This window comes from Marmota marmota, unplaced genomic scaffold (assembly GCF_001458135.2).
Source record: "Marmota marmota marmota unplaced genomic scaffold, marMar, whole genome shotgun sequence".
Classification (NCBI taxonomy): Eukaryota; Metazoa; Chordata; class Mammalia; order Rodentia; family Sciuridae; genus Marmota; species Marmota marmota.
The window spans coordinates 10,135,947-10,153,011 of NW_025999941.1; the positions used below are offsets into that span (position 1 = coordinate 10,135,947).

The 17,065-nt window shown below is 36.0% G+C and overlaps 1 protein-coding gene across 2 annotated transcripts in view; it reads left to right on the forward strand.

Annotated features, from left to right (window-relative positions):
* Dcp1a (decapping mRNA 1A) overlaps positions 1–17,065 on the forward strand; it is a 52,938-nt gene that overhangs the window by 19,716 nt on the left and 16,157 nt on the right. For both annotated transcript variants that reach the window (XM_048801131.1, XM_015494427.2), the window contains exons 4-6: positions 5,178–5,244; positions 10,210–10,348; positions 16,427–16,540. In XM_048801131.1, the coding sequence (XP_048657088.1) occupies positions 5,178–5,244; positions 10,210–10,348; positions 16,427–16,540 (320 nt within the window). The remainder of the gene's footprint in view (positions 1–5,177; positions 5,245–10,209; positions 10,349–16,426; positions 16,541–17,065) is intronic.

The following is a 17,065-nucleotide window of genomic DNA, read 5'->3' on the forward strand; positions in this document are numbered from 1 at the left end:
TGAGAGTATAAGTCAGTGAAAATAAGAAAGTAGAGAAAATCAATGAAACAAAAGCTTCTTCTTTAAAAAAAGTCAATGAAATTAACTAACATTTAGCAAGACTAAAGAGAGAAGACATTGATTACCAGAATCAGGAATGAAATGAGATATTACAGGGCTGAGGCTGTGGCTCAGTGATAGAGCACTTGCCTGGCATGTGTGATGCACTGGGTTCGATTCTCAGCATCACATATAAATAAATGAATAAAAATAAAGATCCATGCATCTAAAAAAAATATTTTAAAAAGGTTAATTAACATCTAAAAAGAAATTTTTAAAAAAAGAAATGAGATATTATAGGTCCTGCAGCTATCAAAAGGGTAATAAGGAAATTTTACAAACAACTATACTTTCATAAACTAAACTCTCATAGACTTAGAAGAAATGGAACAATTCCTTGAAAACTACAAACTATGTAATTCAAACAAGAGAAAATAGATAACAGGATTAGTGCTGCAAACATTAAAGAAATTTGAATCTGTGAATGTATTAAAAGCTCCTGAAAAAGAAATCCCCAGGCCCAAGTGGTTTTACCAGAGAATTAAAAATAATTAACATAAATTTTACAGTCTCTGCCAGAAAATACAAAAGGAATTAAAACTTCTCAACTGTTTTTATAAAGCTAGAATTACCCTGATACCAAAACAAGGCAAAGACAGTACAAGAAAATAAAACTACAGATCATTTCTTTCATGAACTTGGACATAAGAAGTCATTACCAAATATTCCAAAGTCAAATTCAGCAATACATTAAAAATAAGCATATACAATGCCCAGGGGGGCTTTATTCTAGAAATAGAAAACTAGTCCAGTGTTGAAAACTAATGTAATATACCATAGCAATAAGTTAAAGAAGAAATAAAATAAATATCATTTTGATGCAAAAAAATTATTTGACAAAATCTAATGCACATTTATTATTTTTTTTTATATGAGGGATTGAACCCAGGGTTGCTTTACCACTGAGCCACATCCCCAGCCCTTTTTGTTTTTATTTTTTGAGACAGGGTCTCACTAAGTTGCTTAGGGCCTTGATAAGTTGCTGAGACTGGCCTCAAACTTGTGATCCTCCTGTCTCGCCTCCTGAGTTGTTGGGATTACAAGCATGATACATTACATTACCACATGATACATGATTACATTACCACACCCAGCATGATAAAAACTCTTTGAGTTAAAAGAAGTGAATGGTCTCATCTTGATAAAGAGTACCTACAAAAACTTAGAGCTAACATCCTAAACTACATGCTTTTCCTCTGAGATCAAGAAAAAGATGAAGATAGCTAGCTATTCTCATCGCTGCTATTCAGCACATTACTGGAAGTTCCAGCCACTGCCATAAGCTAAGAAAGAAAATGCCTACTGATTTGGGAAGAAGGCAATCAGATGGCATAACTGTATACACTCACAGAGCTTAATGATTGAGTTTGGTAAGGTCTCAGGATATGAGATCATCACACAAAAACCAATTACATGTCTATATACTAATAAATGTAGAAAACAAAGTTAAAAATCAGTATATTTTTTTATAACCACTCCTAAGCAAAGTAAATTCAGGTATCAACATGTACAGGATTGACCTGTGTGCTGAAAATTACAAAGTAACAACAAAAAACATCAGGCATAGATAAATGTAATACTGCTTTTGTGTTTTGAAGGACTAAACATAGTAAAAATGTTAATTGTCCTTAAATTGACCCATAGATTTTATACATTTCTTATCAAAACCCACGCAGCTTTTTTCATTGACATAGAGAAAATTATTCTAAAATTTACATGGGAAAGCCCAGTCCTAGAAGTTAAAACAATCTTGAAGCATAATGTGGAAGGAATTGGTCTGAACAATTTGGTAGGGGGTGAGGGGTACTAAGGATTGAACCCAGGGATGCTTTGCCACTGATTTACATCTCTAGCCTTTTTTGTTTTTTATTTAGAGATAGAGTCTCACTAAGTTGCTGAGGCTGACTTCAAACTTGCAATCCTCCTACTTCAGCCTCCCAAGTCATTGAGATTACAGGCATGTGCCATGGCACCCAACTGCTTTACCCAGTATTAAGGCCTACTTCTGTAATTACAGTAACCAAGAACAGTGTGGTAATGGCAGAGGAACAAATAATTGGAACTGAATTTAAAAATCCAGAAATAGACCCATACAATATGCCCAACTGATATTTGAAAAAATCTGAAAGATCCCTCAACAGAGGAAGGTTATCATTTTCAACAAATAATGCTGGTATATTAGACCAAAAGAAAAATAACGTAAGTTTTGGAAGTAATGCTAAGCAAAGAGTTCATAGACTTGACCCCAAAAGCAAGATCACTAAAAGAAAAACTGATATATTAGACCTGGTGAAAATGTAAAACTTTTGCCTTGAGAGGACATTCCTGAAATGATAAAAGAACAAGCTGCAGACTGGGAGAAAATATTTTCAAACCCTGTTTCCAACAAAGTTCTAGTATCAAGTATGTAGAGAATTCTCAAAGCTCAATATTAGAAAAAAAATCTAATTAGAAGAGTCAAAAGACATTTCAGTACAGAAGATATGAGATAGCAAAAAAGCACATGAGAATATATTCAACATTATTAGCTATTAGGAAAATGTAAATTCAAACCATAATGAATCAGATGCAGTGACAACCTGTAATCCCAGCAATTCAGGAGACTGAGGCAGGCGGTTTGCATGTTCCAGACCAAGCTCAACAACTTAGCAAGGCTTTAAGCTACTTAGATCCTGTCTGAAAGTGAAAGATAAGGGGTCGGGATGTAGCCCAGTGGCAAAGCACCCCTAGGTTCAATCCCCAGTATCATCACCACCACCAAAAATACATATTGAAATATCACCATACACCTATCAGAATAGCTTAAAAAAAAAAAAAAAAAAAGCAGTGGTAACAACAAATGCAAGGATGTGAAGAAACTACATCACTCTTGCATGTATAGGAATGTGTAAAGTGACATTATCACTCTGGAAAACAGTTTGCCAATTTCTTATTAAACTGAACATGGGACAAGGGGGGTGGTGTGATTCAGTGGTAGAGTACTTGCCTAGCATGTTGGAGGCCCTGGGTTTGATCCCCAGTACCACAAAAAGAAAAATAGATAAATAGGGGCTGGGCTCAGTGGTAGAGTGGTTGTCTTATATGTATGAGGCACTGGGTTCAATTCTCAGCACCATGTATAAGTAAATGAATAAAATAAAGGTCTAGCAACAACTAAAAAAAATATTTTTTAAAAAAATAGATAAATAAACTAAACTTGCAGCTATCATAATGACTCAATAACTGTACTCCTGGACTTTTAACCCAGAGAAATAAATGCTTATCTTCACTCAAAAATCTGTACACAAATTCATAACAGCTTTATTCATAATAAACAAAAACTGGTTCTTAGATATGTGAATAAATACAATGGAACATCTATACCATGGAATATTATTGGGAGTGAGCAACTACTATTGAGACAAGCAACAATTTGGATGACTCTAGGGAATTATGCTGAGTCAGAAAAAGTCATCCTTGTACATACTATATGATTTCATTTATATACACTCTTGAAATGATAACATTATAGAAATAGAGAACAGATTAACTTGGCACTGTTCCCAGTGACTGCAGAGGCTTAGGCAGTAGGATCACAAGTTCAAGGCCAGTCTCAGCAACTTTATGAGACCCTTTCTCAAAATAAAAAGGCTTGAGGATGTAGCTCAGTGGTAGAGTACTCTGGTTCAATCCTCATTACCAGAAAGAAAGGAAGGAAGGAAATGGAAAACAGATTAGTATTTGGCAGGGGTCAGAACTGGGAGTGAATCAAGGGAGGTGTATTTGACTATAAAAGGACACCAGTGATGCTTGTGGCCATGGGAGTATTCTATAACTTCATTGATGAATATCAGTATCTTGATTGTAATATTATACCATAGTTTTGTAAAATGTTACCATTGGGAGAGTTGACTTAATTGTATGTGAAAGTGCAATTGTTTCAAAATAAGTTTGTTTTAAAAAAAAAAAGCATAATGATACCCACCCTTCCTGTGCCAGAGCATCATCTTAAGTATCAAAGGAGGAATAAGCTGAGCAAGCTGTTTCATGATGGATGCACATGGTAGCAATAAGCCTTACCCATCTACATGTTTATTGTGACTTGAATCTTTAGGATTTCTACCTACCATATCCAAAAAAATACAATTAATTTTATATATTGTCATCTTTAAAAATAAGGGTCATTTATCTTACAGCTAATACTTTTTGAAGACTATTTGTGCTGGTCAGCATACGAGGAACAAAAAAGATGGTAAAAGAAGAGTGATTGAGCTCAGTCCACATCACATGTAACAGTTGATCTGAATTTGGATGTAAAGCTGTTATTTTTTATTAAAACTTCACTTTTACTGTAACATAGTTTTTATTCTGTATTTTAGGATTCAAGAGACTCATAAAAATTCTGGGATTACAGGTATGGTGATTACGTATGGTGATGCATACCTGTAATCCCACAGGCTCAAGAAGCCAAGTCAGGAGGATCACAGGTTCAAAGCCAGCCTCTGCAGCTTACCGAGGCTGTAAGCAACCTAGTGAGACCCTGTCTCAAAATAAAAAATAAAAAGGGGTGAGGATGTAGCCCAGTAGTTAAATACTCTTGGGTTTACTCATACAAAAAAAAAAAAAAAAGATTGTGGTGTTTGATAGCCACAGAACTTGGTTTTTATTTTTTAAGACCTATTTTCATATTTTAATATCAATTTGGAATACGTCTTAAAATCAATTATATTGATCTAGTTTTAGTTTTATTGGCAATCTTTTTTCTTCTTGATAATACATAAATAATGGTAAATCTTAAACTTTAGTGTCCTTTCTAAGTTTAATGAGATCTGATAATAATGTCTAAAATCAACTATTCTTTGCAGTTTTTATCTAAATATTTTACCTGTCCTTATTTGTTAAACAGGGTTTGGGAAGGGAGGAGTTTGGGGATTTTTTTGTTTGTTTTATTTTTTCTCTCTTTAGAGGGATTGTTAACAGTATGAGGGTATGATGATAAATTCAGTGATATTCTTTGGTGATGATTTATTATTTTTATATATATACAAATGCTAAAACCTTATTTCCCCTTATCATTTTTTTTCTCTTTGTTTTTCAAGTGTCAATATACAGTATCTGGTTTTATGATAAGAATGACTGTCACCGCATAGCAAAACTCATGGCTGAGTAAGTATGTTGATTTCCTTTTTATTGCCAAAAATTTGAAAAAGGCAGAAAAACCTAACTCTGAACTTGTCTATAATTCTACTACTTCCGGTGTTTGCAAATGTCTATTTGTTTGCAGTCTTTTTCTTCATGAATACATCAGGTTGATATGTGGATTGTTTTTTTTAGAAAAATAGCCTCATGCTATATACTCTGCTTTAATGTCAAGGCATTAAATTTTCCTCAGTTGTATTTATAATGACTGTATCATATCTGGTCCAACAATTCATAATTTAACCAAAACTTTACTGTAAGTTAGGGCGACCAACTTGCCCAGCTCCAGAGGCTGTCAGCTAATCCAGTGCACAGCCTGACCAGCATATGCAGTAGCTATCCAAATTTCCACTGTAACAGATGGTACTATATTCAGTGGCCTATAAGAAAACTCCTGCACACATCCATTTGAATTCCTTTAAGCAAACTTGCTTTTGACACAGACTAGGTTTAGCAGTCCCCAATCCACTAACAGATTATCTTCCAGAAGATTTTGTTACAAACCCAAAATCTTGAAATTTGGAAAATTTCATTGAATTAATGTTCTAAAGGGTGACTCATGTCCTTTCTCAAGCTAGCCTGTAGAAAATATCTTGTGTGGCCTATCCATATTACTAGACTGCCAGTCTGTATTCTGGGAGCCCAAGACACTGTGGTTCTGAAGGAGCTTCAGGGGCTACAGAACTTGGACAGTGCTGCATGGACAATGTGTTCTGGTGTACCTCTGCCTCCTCTTCAGTTTTTGCTTAAATATTCTCAGAAATGTAGATCTTTCTTCCCCATCTGTCAAATCAAAATTCCCTTTGCTCTCCTGCAAGGTTTATACTGCATGTATGGAAGAAAACAGTACTAATTTTTTTTTTTAACATTCTAATTTTTAATTAATTGCCCTAAAAGCATAGATAAGTAGTTAACCCCCAAACTTCAGTTTTCAGTTTACATTTTTATAAGAAAGGTACACATAGCCAAAGCCAAATTGTAATCCAGGAATGTCCTGGCATGTCCTGATTGGTTGCTTATCAGCCTCCTACTCTGTCTGCTCTGGCTATGAGCTCAGAAAGCAGGCTCATGTTTATTACTATGTTCACCCTGGAGAGCATCTCTCCCTGTGAACTTGTAGTTATTTATTAGAAAAAGGGCTGGCTCTCTAGAACCTCTTTTTTCTTACCTCTAAAAAAGATTTATCTGTTTTTCAGAAAAAAAGGTTCATTTAATTTATAAGGAATAGAGGTGTATGATTTTTAAGTCTAGGAGCATGGTACCAACATCTAGGGGAGGGTTGTCTTCTTGCATCATAACATGAAGGAGGGCATCATATGAGAGCAGGCATGTTAGTGCAGGTCTGCATTATTTCTCATAAAGCCACTGATGCCATCATGAGGACTTCGTCTCGTGATCTTAACAAAGGCATTGCTTTGATGATCATTTTTGTGTGTGTGTTTACTGGGAATTGCCCTTAGGGCTTTAAAAATGCTAAGCAAACCCTGTACCACTGAGCTGTACACACAGCGCTTGATCACTTTTTTCTCCTCCAGGTCCTTGAACATGCTAGGCAAGCACTCTGCCGCTGAGCTACATTCCCACCCTTTTTATTTTTATTTTGAATCAGGGTCTTGGTAAGTTTCAACCTTGTAATCCCCAAACTTCAGATCCTCATGCCTCAGCCTCCCCATAGCTAGGATTACAGGTGTGCACCATCATACCCAACTTGTTTTTAATTTTGAAAGTATCAGTGAAGGCAGCTGACTCTTCTGGTTACTAGAAAACACATGTGGTTTGTTGATTCATCCAGAATATTTGTCTTAAATACCTAAAGTTAGGAGTATATTAACATATTCACATATTCTCCTGCAACATGACAGCATTTTGACCCTAAATGAGAGAATCTGGCTCCTTGAGCCCTAACATGTACAGAGAAAATTATTTTCAACTATTTTCTCTTTAAAGGCAAGTGGCACCCCCTAATACCAGACTTCAGATGGCAAATGAAGCTAAAAACTGAGACCTATTGAAAATATTGTATTGAACCCTAAAATAGGATGAGGAAGTAGAAAAAGGAAGCAGGGAGGGAGAAGAATATTTGAGGTTCTTTCATACTGTCAGCTTGTTTTACTAGAAACAAAATGAAAGTATTTTAAAAAATAGAGCTGGCCTGTTTATAGAGAAAGATAATGCCTTATAAATGTTACCATAAATGACTTTATAATCACCAAAGATAAAATGGAATGTTTTTCATTGTATTAAAATTGCCAATAGCCGGCCATAGTGGTGCACACCTATAATCCCAACACCTCAGGAGGTGGATACAGGAGGATCTCAAGTTCAAGGCCAGCTTCAACAACCTAACAAGACCCTAAGCAACTTATGACTCTGTTGCCAATAAAAAAAGGGGTGGGGCTGGGTACGTAGCTCAGTGGTAAAGTGCCTCTGGGTTAAATCTCCAGAACCCCCCAAAATAAAATAAAACTGCCTCCATATGTCTGTATGTTCTACGTAATTCAGAATATCACTTTGATAACCAAAAATACTGGTACAATTTTTTTTTTTTTTTAGTGTGCATCTAAACAAATGTATCTGGACTGGGGACGTACATAGCTTAGTGGTAGAGTGCTTGTATAGCATGCTCAAGGTCCTGGGTTTGATCCTCAGCACTGCAATAAATAAGCATGTCTTACAGTACTCATTAAATATAATTCTTCTCATGACTCTTTTGACAGCCACAATATAATAAAAATTTTCTAAGAAATTGATTGATTCCAAGAGATGTTTGTAAAATTGGAGGGGCTGGAGGTATAGCTCAGTTGTAAAGTGCTTGAGTATACACAAGGCCCTCGGTTCAACCCCAGCACTGCAGAAATAAATAAAAAAAAATAAACTCAGGCAGGAAAAATGTCACATAAAAAACTGAGAAGTCATGTAGGAAATTGAATGAACTTCTAGGTCTTTTGGGATATTTTCTTTAGTCAGCGGCAAAGTTGAAAACCCACTACATTCAGATAACATTGACTTTCCTGAAGAGGGAATCTAGTCTGTTGGAAACTGTTTCTTAACAAATACTTGATAGAATGTTTGCTCAGATAAATGGTATAAAATTTGGAGAACTCAGGAACTGGGATTGTAGCTTAGTGGTAGAGAACTTGCCTCTCATGTGTGAGGCACTAGTTTGATCCTCAGCACCACATTAAAAAAAATAAATAAAGGTATTGTGTCCATTTACAACTAAATATGTGTGTGAGAGAGAGAGAGTGTGTGTGTGTGTGTGTGTGTGTGTGTGTATGTGTGTAAGATTTTTTTGGAGAACTCATGAAAGTGAGTTTTATTCCTGATCTTAGAGTCCTAAGGGCATGTTTTGGTGTTAGAGAGGAAGATAGAGAGGCAAGGGTATCTCTCATTAAGTTTGAACTAAAAGAGGCCTTTAGAGTCTAAGCATCACTCATGTAAGAGTCCTGCTACACCACTCCTGACAGCTTCTGCTTTTAGCAGTAGTGAACTTCATGAGATAGCCTGTTCACAGGTGAATAGAGGTGATTATTAGAAATATTCTTTTGAACCAAAATTATGTTGCTCAGTCGTAGAGTGCTTTCCTGGCATGTGAGAGGCCCTGGGTTTGATCCCCAATGCCACCAAAAGAAAAAAAAAATTAAAGATTTTTTAACCTATTTCTTTTAAATAAAAGAGACATCATGTCCCTCCCCACCACACACATAATAATTGGGAGTTCTTGGGTAGGCTGTTTTGAAGCCATAAACTGGCAGTGAATAGTCTATTCTTGTCCTGATCCTATTCCATAAAAACAAACCCTTCATTATTGAATTGATTTATTGCCCGTCATCATTGTCAAGTTTTCTGTTAATATAATCACCAAGTCATGGCTGTTCCCATAAAATCCCACGACAGGCAGGGTTTATTCATTCAAGTTGAGACTGAAACCTAAATGAGTTTAAAAAAAAAAAAATTAGTTGCCTTATTAAAATATATTATCCTACCTTGAAGGAAAATATAGGAAATAAACTACCTATGTGCTTGCCACCAACCTGTAATTCCTAACATTTTGCTGTAATTGCTTCAAATGCAGGGAAGAGAGAATATTCTTTAAAAATGAAAGCCTATAGATAGATTTGAAGTCCTTACCCCTATCAGTATCATTCTTTTATCTTTATTTATACTGGGGGTTGAATGCAGGGGCACTTTACCACTGAGCTACATCCCCAGACCTTTTATTTTTTACTTTGAGATAGGGTCTTGCTAACTTGTGATTTTCTTGCTTCAATCTCCCAAGACACTGGGATTACAGGTGTGCTGTCAATGTCGTTCTTAAAATCTGAGGCTTTACTTGATTTGTGGCTTTTCAGGTGTTTAATTAGCTCAAATAGTTCCAGTCAAAATAAAGAGCATTCCCAGAACCACACTAATCTCAGTCACCCACTTAGTGATTTTGAAGAGAGAAAATAAGGCAATCCTTTTGTTCACTTGTAGTGCTATCATTTGACTTCAGAAGATTTGCCAGAAATCTTTTTCAAGGCTAGCTTAGTGTCAGTACAAGCTTTCCACAGTGTTATTCAACTGTGCAGTCTTCCTATGTTTTGATAAAATGGTTAATTTCACATTTACTTTATCATTTAGTTTGACTGCATTTGAGTTGCTTATAAAAGAAGATCCTTCGGTGGAATTTTTAGTGTACATACTTCCACCACCTCCAGAAAGGAATTCTGTATTTTTGTCTTTAAATGTGAAATATATTGGTTGGCACTGTTGTTAATGAGGTGGTGAAACTGTAATTAAGTTCCTTATTTCTGGAATGAGAACTCTTTCCAGTGTTATGTATTATAAAGACAGTATCATTATGTGACACTGTTATTGTGTCTTCAGAAGATGAACTTCAAGAGCTCTTGGGTCAAATTTTCTCTCTAAAACCTGGTTTTCCTTCTTTAGTGTGGTAGAAGAAGAGACAAGGCGATCCCAGCAAGCTGCTCGAGATAAACAGAGTCCCAGCCAGGCCAATGGCTGCAATGACCACAGGCCCATCGACATCCTAGAGATGCTGAGCAGAGCCAAGGATGAGTATGAAAGGGTAAGGTGCTCCAGGTGCTGACCAGGGAAGACCAGAAGGTGTTGGGGGGAAGAAGGCCTGCAAGAAGGCTTTATGGACTGAATAAGTTATCTCCAGAGCCAACAGGAATAATTGGTCCAAAAAGAAAGCATGTAAAGTCTGAAGGGTAAGAAATCTATTACCTGAGAGTACTTGTTTGGATAGGAAAGTTTAGAATGCTTTTTTCCTATACTTATAATTATAGCAAAATAGTTCAGTGGCAGAGCACTTGCTTAGCATGTGTGAGGCACTGGGTTTGATCTTTAGCACCACATAAAATTGAACAGAAAAATAAAATAAAATAAAGGCATTCTGTCCATCTACAACACAAAAAAAAAATCCAAATAATAATAATAATAGCAAAATTACTATGGAAGAAAAAGGAGGAAAGAAGTTGGCCCACATCAAGTAGTTCTGGAAAAACTTATACATCTTTTTCACACCTGCAGCCTCAGTTTGGATGCTGAATAGTCTTTAGGAATTTACATAGATTTTTGAGAAGTACTCTAATATTTTGCACTTCATATTACTAAAATGTATATTCATGATCTATAATTGGTAGTGGATAGACAGTTTCATGAAGAATTTTAAATTCCAGATTTAAAATTTGGAATTTTACCTGAAACTGATAATTTTCTCAAAAGCAGTATTGTCTTTTTCTTCTATTTTACATTTTACCTTATAAGTTAGATGTTAAAAATTTTCTTCCAAAAGTTGGATAATATGGAAGTTATAGTATGTTAGTTAATTTATTCAATGCATGCTTATGAGTTCACTGTGTGCCAAGAAGTGGACACTTCTTCTTGACAGTATATAGAAGGCTTGCCTATATCTGAGGAACTATCCTTACTTTTCACTTGACATCAATACCTCTATGCCCCACGCTTCACTGGAGTGAGACTGAAGCTTTCTATGGCTGTTTTTTATTTCAACAGAATTAAAATTGTCACCTTATTCCTCACTAAAATTTGATTCTCTTAACCCAATTTCATCTTCACCTTACCAAAACTTCAGGAAACAAATTGAGGAAAAAGCACCATCTAGGGGTGGGGATTGTGGCTCAATGGTAGAGCATTTGCCTCTATTAAAAATAAATAAAATAAAGATATTGTGTCCATATACAACTAAAAAAAAGCACCTTCTAAGCCCATGTTTCCCAAACAGTTCTGCTTTAGCACTAGCTTCTGTAGTAATACCAGATGATCTTTGAAAAAAGGTTCAAGTTGCTAAAGAGTTGAGGAAATGTTGTTAGCGTGTCTCCTCCTTGCATCCTCTTGGCTTTGCAGTACTCAAGACTGAGCAATTTCACTACCAGGACCATTTCTCAATTACTACCCTTTAATATCTTAAGAATCTGGAATTCAGGGAACAAAGCTTGAAAAAAAGTGTTCTGGAAGACAGTTTTCTCTAGAAAGGAAGAGTCATATTCACCATAAACTATGATAAATTTTCTGTATTTAACCACAAAAACAGTCTCTTTTCCTGAATGGAGAAATGTACATGCAAGCCCATGAAAAGTTTCTACTTGTCTCAAATTCATCAGTGTCTCATGGAGAAATAGGAATAGTTTATGTGTGTATGGAAATTAAACATTGGAAAAGCTCTCAACTCTAATACATCGAGAATATATTTTAAGAATCTTTTTTTTTTTTTTTTTTAATAGGTTACCTTAGGGCTGTCAGTATAGTTCAATGGTGGAGTGCTTGCCAGGCATGCAGGAGGCCCTGGGTTCAATCCCTTGCACCACCCAAAAAAGGGAAGGGGAAAAAAAAAAAAGCTTACCTTACATTTGAAAAAAAAAGAGGGGATCCCTCACTAAACACTGAGTTAAGTTTTTTCATTTCTATTTCATATTTTTTCCTTTTTCATGCTGGGAACAGACCCCTGAATGATGCACATCTTGAGCAGCACCCCCCAGCCCCAAAGCAATTTTTTTTTTTTTTTTTTTTTTTTACACAAAGCTTTTAAAAACATCCAGTATCATGTAAGCAATCTAAAAATCTGGCTGATTTCTAGTTATATAAATATTGCAAAAGTCGGGGCTGGGGATGTGGCTCAAGTGGTAGTGCACTCGCCTGGCATGCGTGCGGCCCGGGTTCGATCCTCAGCACCACATACAAACAAAGATGTTATGTCTGCCAATAACTAAAAAATAAATATTAAAATTCTCTGTCTCTCTCTCTCTTTAAAAAAAAAAAAAACTCTAAAAAAAATAAAAATAAATATTGCAAAAGTCAAATTCTTCAACAGTATAGAATAAAAAAAAATAATGTCTAAAGTTAGATTAGAACAGAACAAAGGTTTAGTTAACTCTGACAATTCCTTTAATGTCTGCTGTTTTTGAAAATTGTAAATAGGTGGAACTTTCCTAAATAAGCATTTTTGGTTTTTTTGTCTGTACTTGCCTGTCATCTAACCAAATGGAGCTGGTATTAGCAGTGACCCATGGATCCATATCTTAGTGTTTGGATAGACTCTCACCAGCTGCACGTGGTTCCAGATGGCCCTTTGTTTATCTTTGGTAGAGACTTGGGGGATTGGCAGAGTCAAGAGTAGAGGTGGGGGTGCTCAGTGGCAGAGCACTTGCCTGGCATGTGTGAGGCACTGGATTCGATCTTTAGCACCCACATAAAAATAAATACAATAAAGGCATGCAGTCCATCTACAACTACCAAAAAAAAAAAAAAAGAAAGAAAGAAAACACAGACAGTAGTGGTGTAAGCAAGGCCTCAGTGATAGGATTTGATCCCAGCTCTGAATCTCCCCTGTCCAATGTATATAATATAATGGACTGAAATACAGACTTTTGAGTGGGGAATTTATAATACACTGTTTAAAAAATAAAATTCTATAAGAATTTTATCTATAAATCCTATAGTTCCTTTTAACCAACTTTCCTATTTTTAATGGAGTGAAAGATAGTTGAAACCACAGTCCTTGACAGTTGGCCCATTTTTGAGTTGATTCTAGCCATAGCTATACTCCTGGATTGTTTGTTTGGTTTTTTGTTTGTTTGTTTGTTTGTTTGTTTGTTTTGGTCCTGGAACCCAGAACCTTGCACATGCCAGGCAAGTCCTCTAACACTGTGTTGCATCTCCAGCCCCTAACCCTGGATTTTGTTCAGGTTTTTGTTTTGTTTTAGTTAATTTTTGCCAAAAAAATAAATAAAAAATAAAATTTAAGGCTAGGAGTTTTATTCTTTAAAAGGAAGGAGCACCATTATTTTTCTTATTATGTAAGTACTACATATTACTGTAGAAATTTTCATACTTAAAAACTACAGTAGACAAAAAATAAAATACTATAATTTCATCACCTAGAAATAATCGCTGCTAATACTTTATTATGTATCCTTCTGTGCTTTCTATAAACAGTGCCCTAGATCCAGATCTTTCTGTTAAGAACTTAATGAGTCAGGCACGGTGGCACACACCTTTAACCCCAGAGGTTGAGGCAGGAGGATCACAAGTTCAAAGCCAGCCTCAGCAACTTAGGGAGGCCCTACACAACTTAGTGAGACCTTATCTCTAAATAAAACAAAGAGGGCTGGGGATGAGGCTCAGTTGTTAAGTGCCCCAGGTTCAATCCCCAGTAACTAAAAAAAAAAAGAAAAGAAAGAAAGAACTCAGCAATATGACTTTGGAACTAAGTATAGAATGTAGAATTAATTTTTCCTAGGATAAATTATTGAAGTGGTAGATCAAAAGATTTTCAATCTTTTTTTTACCAAATATTGTAAAAATTATCCTTTATCAGGTTTCTCTGTGAGTATGCATTTCCCCCTAAATTTTACAAAGCTTGAATGACATCATTAACACATAAAATAGGGTTGGGGGTTGTAGCTGAGTGGTAGAGCACTTGTCTAACATGTGTGAGACACTGCATTCAATTCTCAGCACCACATATAAAATAAATAAAAATAAAAAGGTCCATCAACAACTAAAAAATATTTTTTAAAAAATCCACAAAAGCCCTGCACAAGTATCAAAACTACGTAAAATCCATAAGAATTTATTAGAGTACGATGTAACAACAAGTACTGCAAACTCAAATGCCTGAAGAGGCAGGTCAGCCATGGTAGTGAATAAAGTGGGCCAGAGCAGAACTAAGGCAGACTTGAGAACCCGTTTCTGGGTAAAGGTTCAGTTGAAGCTCAGCCCCAGCCAATGACTGTCACATGACTTATCATTCAGCCTCTCTGTGAAAATGACAAACCTGGATTTTTATAGGGAAGTTCCCAACTTTTTTTTGTTTCTTAACATGACATCTTCCGTCTTATGAAACTTGTTATGTGATCTGGGAGTGTTGCTCATTGGTAGAGGTCTTGCCTAGCCCCCAGGTTTGATCCCTAGCAAGCATAGAAAATTAATACATAATAAAAGAATTTGTTATGGAGCCTTTTGTCAGGGGAGGTGGGTGCCAGGGATTGAACACAGGGGCACTCCATAATTGAACTACATCCCCACCCATTTGAGTACCAATTCCTAGGCTAAGCATCATGTCTTTGAAGTATGGTATCAAGAAAATTATCTGCTCAGAACTGAAGTTTGGAGAGCCGCCCCTTCCCCCTGCCCATCATGTGTTTTGACATGGACAGTGCTGGATCATAAGCCCAAATATAACTTGAGTTTCCAAAAATTCATAATTTTATGTCTATCTGATCATTAGTTTGGGGGTTTTGTTTGTTTGTTTGGGGGTTTTGTTTTCTTTTTTGGTACTGGCAGTTGAACCTGGGATGCTTTACCACTGTGCCACATCTCCCCAGTCCTTTTTATTTTTTATTTTGAGGCAGGGTCTCACTCAGTTGCTGAGGCTAGCTTCAAACTTTTGATCCTCCTATCACAGCCTCACTGGAATTTCAAGCATGTGCCACCATACCTGGCTGGTTGAGGATTCTAAAAACAAAAATATTCTCACTTTTTTTGTTATATACAAATTAGAATTTAAATTTGAAACAGTTGGATGTCCATATATGTGCACATACCCACAAAAGTGAACCCCAACCTAAATGTATCCATTATACAAAAATCAACTGTAACTGGGTCATAGATCTAAGTGTAAAATATAAAAAAAATATAAAACTTTTGGAAGAAAAAATTTATTTACCATGGGACCCACCATTACCTTTCCTAAGTTTTTGCCCTAGAGAAATAAAACTCTTGGGTGAGAGTTCTAGGGATTGATTCCAAGGCCTTACACATATGAGTCAAGTGCTCTACCACTGAGTTAAATCCACAGCCTTTTTATTTATTTCAAGATTGGGTCTGGATAAATTGCTAAGGGCTGTCTTCAAATTTGAAATCCTTCTGCCTCAGCCTCCCAAGTATCTGGGATTGTAGGTACATGCCACTGTGTGAAATGTAACTTTTTTTCATACAAAACTTATTGAATCTATATTCATGATCAAAAAATGAAAATAACATAAATATTCTATGACCAAATGGTTAAGTCATAATATATTCATATAATGGAATACTGTTCAGCAATAAAAAAGGAATTAACCATTAATACCATATGACACCTTGGCTGAATCTAAGAAGCATTATGTTAAGTGAAAGAAGCAAGCATTCTGCTTACCTACCATTTATATGACATTTTTTAAAAGATAAAACTGTAGGACAGAACAGACCACTTGTGGTTGAGAAGGCATAACTACAATGGGACCCATCCCAGAGAATTTTTTTGGAGTGATAGAATTGTTTTCTATCCTGTCTGTGGAGGTAGGTGTACAAATAGAACTATCCAACCCAAAAGAGTTAATTTTATCATGTTAACTTACAACAAACTACAAGAGAATAAATAGTTGAGTGATACCATTAGCTTTTCCTTAAAGGGTGATTAAAAATAACAATTGTGGCTAACACTCTTGTCTAAAATTAGGTGCTCAGCTTTATAAAAATTTTATTATATAAATTATTTACTTGAGAATTCAGAGCAAACATTTTGGGGGATCTTTTCCTTATTTTCAATGTAACATTTCTGTTCACCTACTTTATGAACCAAATAATAGATGATGAACTTTTTTCACAAGATGTACTTTCTTAATCTTTTTTTTTTAAGAATCAGATGGGCGACTCAAATATCTCCAGCCCTGGGTTACAGCCAAGCACCCAACTCTCCAATCTGGGAAGCACTGAGACACTAGAAGAGACACTCTCCGGGTCACAAGATAAGGTTTGTACAGTTAAAGCCCTAGCTTTGTTTAGAGTAACAAAACAAGAAACATTTTATAAGGGTTGTGTTGCAGTGCAAGTTTGAGTTGTCACTTATCTGACCAAGTCTTATGTGTGACAACATAATGACAACCATCTAGGTAATTTCCTTAGTTCATATAATACTTTTTTTGAGAGAGAGAGAATTTTAATATTTATTTTTTAGTTATTGGCAGACACAACATCTTTGTTTTGTATGTGGTGCTGAGGATCGAACCCGGGCCGCACGCATGCCAGGCGAGTGTGCCACCGCTTGAGCCACATCCCCAGCCCCCATATAATACTCTTTGATCTGGATTTTGCAGTAGCCTCCTGTCAGGTCTCTCAAATTTGTCCTTAATTCTACCTTCCCTATTCTTAGCCCAGCAGCCAGAGTAATACTGAGGAAACCTTAAGTGTATTCCTCTACTTAAAACCCTCCAGTGATGTCCTGCCTCACTCAGTTAAAAGCCAAGGAGATGGCAATGGCCCACAAGGCCCTGCATGA